Here is a 6,000-nt window from a genome sequence, read left to right as displayed (position 1 = left end):
TAAAATATACCCAGAATCAATGAGCTTGTTTCTGCAAGGATTTCACAGAAAGGAGCCAAAGATTATCTTGAATTTCTGCCTCCTGCTGGGTCATAAGTTAAGAGGAATTTAATTGGCTCCTGGAAATTTGCAAATGTGGAGGTTTCCACCTTGGCACTTTGATTGGCCCACAGAAAGTGTTACACAGGCCAATCACATTATTTGTTTCATTTGCCTGCATTTATTCCCTTGCTGACTCCAAGCTCACGGCCACATCTCTGTGTCTGCACGTCGCTGTTTTTCCCCCCTCTCTCTCAGCTCAGCAGCAGCAGCAGCTGAAGTCTATGTTCATTGCTAACCTGATCAACCCAGGATGTGGCTTCTCTGTGTCGTCACACCCAGATGTTTTTCCAGGCCACGCCCCCATGGGGCTCTGAAACACTCGGAGAAGCAATAACGGGGAAAGCTTATTCTACTGTCACAATGCAATGGAAGGGTTAGAGAAACTACATTTTTGTTATTTCATGGCACTCTAGAAGATCAACGTTAATTCTTACTTCAAGCAACAAGCTGCCATACTTAGGATTTTCTCTCCTTTCCCCCCTTCACTGGACTTTAAATGCTTTTTCTCTTTAGTGACAAGCCGAGTGCAGTCTTCACGAACAGAGTGCATTTATGATAGCAGCTTATTCAGACCTCGCTTCTACAAAGGGATCCTAAGAAACAGGAGGAGAAAAGTCTGCTTCTATAATTTTTTTAAAGGGGAAAAAGTGCAATTTTTTGGAACACCTATGAAAAATGGCAACAGCAGCATACGTGGATCATTTTGCAGCCGAGTGCCTTGTTTCTATGTCCAGTCGTGCTATTATCCACAGTCCCAAAGGGGACGCAGATCCCCGACCTGATGCAGCAGCACCTCCTCCTCTCTCCAATGGAGAAAAAAAGTGGGAAGTAAAAGAGACCGGGAAAGACAATGGATCGTCGCTCTTTGTGGTGGCCAGCATTTTAGCAGATCTCAACCAGCACGTCCCGAACGCCGCTGCCATTCGGATGGAAAAAATAGACAGCATCGATAACAGGGAAAAACTAAGTCCTTTTCCTCCTCAAGAGTTTGGTGAGGAAAGTGTCTCCCCAGCCGACAAGCGTGGAGAAGGAAAAACAGCCACACCTACTAGCCTGGCTGCAGTAAGTGAGCCAAGCCCTAAACAAAGGAGCAGACGGGGAAGAAACCGGGCTGACCCTGAGTCACCCCAGAAAAAGCACAAATGCCACTACGTGGGGTGTGAAAAAGTTTATGGCAAATCTTCCCATCTCAAAGCTCATCTAAGGACCCATACAGGTTAGTTACTAGCTGGCCAAAGATTTATGCATTACAGTTTGTCATAAATGAATAAATAAATAAATAATTTACCCCTCCTCCAATTTGCATTTGGCCAACATTATGATTTCATCTTTCAGAATTCAAGCTCACAGTAAGACTTTGGGGAATAATAATTCTAGTCATCATCCATGCGACGCTAACTTTATTATTCTTTTCATTGCTTTAGTCATGCGTATGGAGTGTTAGAGGTGTAAGTAGATGGACCCACAGAACTGTATTTCTCAGCTGCTAGTCTCCTCTTACCCACCCACTGCTTTTTACACCTGCATTCCCTCTTGCTTGCAGCTCCCACCCTCTGCTTTGACCCTACCTTCAAATCAGCAGTCCATCACCTCCCATGCCAGCTCAAACACCCGCATCCACGAATTTTAAAATTAAACATTTTAGTGACACCTGAGTGAGTGTGTTTCTTTCTGTGCAGCAGACACTCAAGTGGCCCAGAAGAGAATGGTGAGAGGTTGAGAGCTAGATCCAGGGAGGTATTTCCTGAGGAGTGTATGGGGAAGGGGAATGTAGAACAATCTCCAAGGGGCTGTGGCAGTTGGCCACATACTGAGGTACAAACATCCATTTAATGCATATCACTAGCTGAGTTTGACCAGCGTTCCAGACTTTAATTTGTTTTTTTGTGAACTTTCATGCATGTACCTCTTCTGGCTTGCAAGAATATACACAAAGTCCTGTGTGTACTCACATGAAAGTGGTCTCAGACTTTTGTGCTGAAAGTGTTAATTAGGTTATCTTGCAACTTAGCCAAGCCCCACTCCTGCTGAAAAAAGAGTCAGGGAGCCATCAGGGAGCATGCAAGGTTTAGGTGACCAATGCTCACTCACAGAAATAGGCATAGCGCCCACCTTGAGAACAATGCACACGCTAGACCACGCTTGCAGGCGCCGTTCTCTGAGTAACTTGAAACAGTGAACACTTTTGCTACAATTCAACTCTGGCCCCAGATAAATAGTGTAAGGAAAAGTTAAAACTAAACACTTCTGAAAATTACCAGCCATAATTAGCGCTAGCTTTGCTGTAGAGGACATTCCTCATGCTCCTCTCTCCCCCCCCAGTGTGGTGCTGGGATGAGAGGGTTTTAGGATTTGAGTTTGGTGCTGGGGAAGCAGAGAGAGTAAATATAGAACATCAAGTTGTGTGTAGGCAGTGACATATTTCCCGTCCCACATGGCCAGCGGCATGCTGAGTCTTTGGTACCATAGCCAGCTTGCAGGGCGTTGTGTCTTGCCCAGCTTTTGTTTCCTCAGACTGACGTGAAGGGTTTCACTGCTTGATTTTTGGGGAAAGTCTACTAACTTTGCCTCCTCATGCTTATTTTTGCTTTCCTTTTAAATGCAAGATAAAGTTCCTGAGCTCTCAAATGTACCAGAAACCCAGATAAGGAGAAGGGGAACTCCTCTCTTATGAAGAAAACAAGGCATGGCTGAGGCGGCCTCTGGGGAGATGGGGGTGGAGTGCGTCATTCCGGGGCGGGCTGGTGAGCTGGAGTCATTCGGGGACGCTGGCTTTGCTCCAGATTCTCTCTCGCTCTCTTTTAAATCTCCCCTTCCTGTAATTTTACCAGCACGGTAGGGTTTAATTTGTTATTGTTGTAGCTAGTGGTACTGAGAGCACAAGAGTGCATGTGTGAGAGAGTTAGAGGAAAAAGAAGGGAAGGGACTGGTTTGCCCTGGGAGTGGCAGGACCCTAGAGGCTAGAGCTCTTTGTTCAAAGCTTCCCACACAGACACTGGCAACGCAAGAAAACAGTCCTGCCAAGTTTCCCTCATTGGCAACAAGACTGTCTCTGTTTGGATTCAGACAGGTTAAAATGTCTCTTACTCTTGTTATGAAGCTTTTTACAGCATGTTTCAGTGAGACACTGAAAATCTGTATCCCCCTCAATCATACAAATTGTGACAAGTCTGAGAATAGATTACAACATGCCAGGAGTACAGCACGTAAAACTGCCAGCCTTGGCTAGGCAGAGTGTGCAACTCCTTTTTAAATTAGTGTTTTGGACGCTAATAGTTGGAACAGGGGACCTCAGGAGTTCTGAATTCTCCTTTCAGGCTCCAACACGGTCTTTAAGCAGCCATGGCCAAATCACGTGCGTGACTCCATTTTTCTAGCGTGGGCGTGGTAGTGAGTACTCACCTCACCAGGACTGGTTGAGGTTCCATTAGTTAATGTTTGTAAAATATTTTGAGAACCTCCAAGGGAAAGACTAGAAACAGTTCTCTTAATAGTCACGACCAAAACATGATTACAAAGAATCTTGACCACAGAATGTACCAAGCTCTTCTAAGGAATAGAACTGCTCACACATTCTTTAGAACTGAAATAAGATTAAGAGCAGCACTTTAGGCTGGAAGTGGCATATTTGTGATTGTGATAAGACATTGCAGCTTGTGACTTGCTTGAGAAACACACTCAACATTAGCCAGTGTACTTCTAACTTAAGGTTCTCACACTACTTTTGAGACACGTGAAGAAAAAGAGGGTAGATGTGGGAGGATCAGTTCAGATGCTGTTGGTTCAAATCCAGGCCAGATTGGTAGAGCCTCAAAGCTGGTACTATCTACATGAGATCCCCTTTGTGGGTTCTGACCAGTCTCTAGTGGACTGGTGTTCAAAGCAAAACCACCCTCCTTCCTGCCACAGTTACCACTTGCTAGGAATTATAGTCTGAATAGAGGAGACAAGGATTAAAGGACCAAGGAGACTGACTTGGCCTTTTATCTGCAGACCTTGGTTGCAGTAGAGAATTGGACTAAAAAAATTCTCCACTAGTGCTTCCACTAGTGAGCCTGCCAGTGAGACCCCAGCGTAGAAAAAGCTCCTTGGGATTCTGACTTTTTACCACCATGATAATTAACCTCTCCCATGCCTGTGAATGCCACATGATTTAAAAACCAGCAAGTCCTAGCACTAGATAGAAAATGATTCACTACAATGTTTTCAATCCTCCCTCCCCCAAATACACCACTTATTTTCATGCCCCCCTCCTCTCCCATTTCTGGGTGAGTGTCCCGGGGTTCAGTATAATCACAGGCCACAGATTATGTATTCTCAAAGTCCTAATACATACCAGCAAGCTAGATGCACTATAAGGCTTCGTCTGCACTGCAGTGCTAGTTCAGGAAATTCCAGTATCCTGAAATAGCTATTCACAGCAAGCCCATTATTTCGGGCACGTTATTCTGACGTCCCTGTAAACCTCATTCTAGGAGGAGTAAGGGTCATTTCGGAATAGTGGTTAATTTCGAAATTTGGTGCTGTGTAGATGGCACCAAATGATGAAATGAGCTATGCAAATTGCGTATCTTATTTCGATGCTATTTTGAAATAGCTTATCTTATTTCAAGTTATGGTGCCTTGTAGACACAACCTTGGTGTGTAAATTTCAAGTCAAAATTCAGTCTTATGTAGACTCCTGAGGCCCTCATAAGATATGTAATGATCCATACAGATCTTATAGAATACTCAGCTCTGTGTCCCAAGTTACACTGATGTCCTTGACATAAAGGTCCTAGGCATTCCTGGTTTTTTTTCTTCTTTAAAGTTACCTCTAAATCTATGGAAATTCCTAAACATAGCTTGAACAAAACAGAGTGAAGAGTTACCTGGCACGGTTATCTTCCCAGTCTCCTCTCAAGCACCAACTCCAGCTCTTTGCTTTGGGGAAGTGAGTGCAATTGGAAAAACCTCTGCAGTTTGCTTCCCCATGGACCACGATGCAGGAGTGCATACAGGGAGCTACTATGGATCCCTCATTGCTGTCTGGACTCTCATTCTTCCCCATTACTCCTTCTCAGGCAGCGTTGCTTTAATTTTTCCATTGCAACAAAGAAGTGGAGAAGGTGCAGAAGAGGAGTTAATGTAACTGGGCTGGCAACTTCCTGCTGCAGCACTACCTAATTCTTTGCTGCTTGTCCTCCCCTCTGCAGTGTAAAAGGAAAGCTGTATTTAGTAAAAGATGTATATGTTTGCTGAACATGGTGACAAAAGAGGAGATGTGGTTGCTCGTATTAATCTAATAAACTCAAGGTCAAAGACTGTGGTCAGCCTCAGTCATTTTATATTAGAAAGCCACACAGTATAAGCATAAAGAGTAAACAATATAAATACAAAGGAGAACTCAGACATGGCAGGCTAACTGCCTGCTTTCCCAGTTCACCAGAAGCACAAATCATAGTATCAGATTGCTGGACCTTCTAAAGCTCCTCTACACTGCTTCAAGGCAAGGCAACCCTAAACTTACCTCCTGATGACTGTGCGCGCTCAGGACAAACTTTGCATGGGATACAGTCACCGTGGCAAAGCACACACCACTCCCCCTTCCGTACACCGGAGTAAGGACATGTCCATGAGAAAGAGAGAGCCCCTGGGGCAAGGTGAGCTTTAGCTGCTGAAATGGTCCCTTGAGGCTGTGGGCAGCTAGGTATAAGTTAGAGCAGTTTCTGCCTAGTCCCAGGCTCAGGAAAGTGTAAAGGGAGCTTAAAAACCAGCTTCTCTTCCCACTCCCTGGTTTTGCAATGGGCACAACTCAGCTGGAACAGATGCTCTGGCTTGCATATAACCTTTTCCTATCTGGTTAGGTGCCCTTATTCTTGATAAGGCTAAACATCTGCTGCAGTTGCAAAGGAAGAA

At 44.7% G+C, this 6,000-nt stretch overlaps 1 protein-coding gene across 1 annotated transcript in view; it reads left to right on the top strand.

Moving 5' to 3' along the window:
* The first annotated feature begins 234 nt into the window (after nt 1–234).
* KLF13 (KLF transcription factor 13) overlaps nt 235–6,000 on the top strand; it is a 54,875-nt gene continuing 49,109 nt past the window's right edge. The window contains exon 1 of the mRNA XM_014580474.3: nt 235–1,318. Within this exon, the coding sequence (XP_014435960.2) occupies nt 778–1,318 (541 nt within the window). The 5' untranslated portion in view covers nt 235–777. The remainder of the gene's footprint in view (nt 1,319–6,000) is intronic.

Source organism: Pelodiscus sinensis, chromosome 14, assembly GCF_049634645.1.
Source record: "Pelodiscus sinensis isolate JC-2024 chromosome 14, ASM4963464v1, whole genome shotgun sequence".
NCBI lineage: Eukaryota > Metazoa > Chordata > Testudines > Trionychidae > Pelodiscus > Pelodiscus sinensis.
This window is presented reverse-complemented; position numbering and strand designations above follow the sequence as displayed.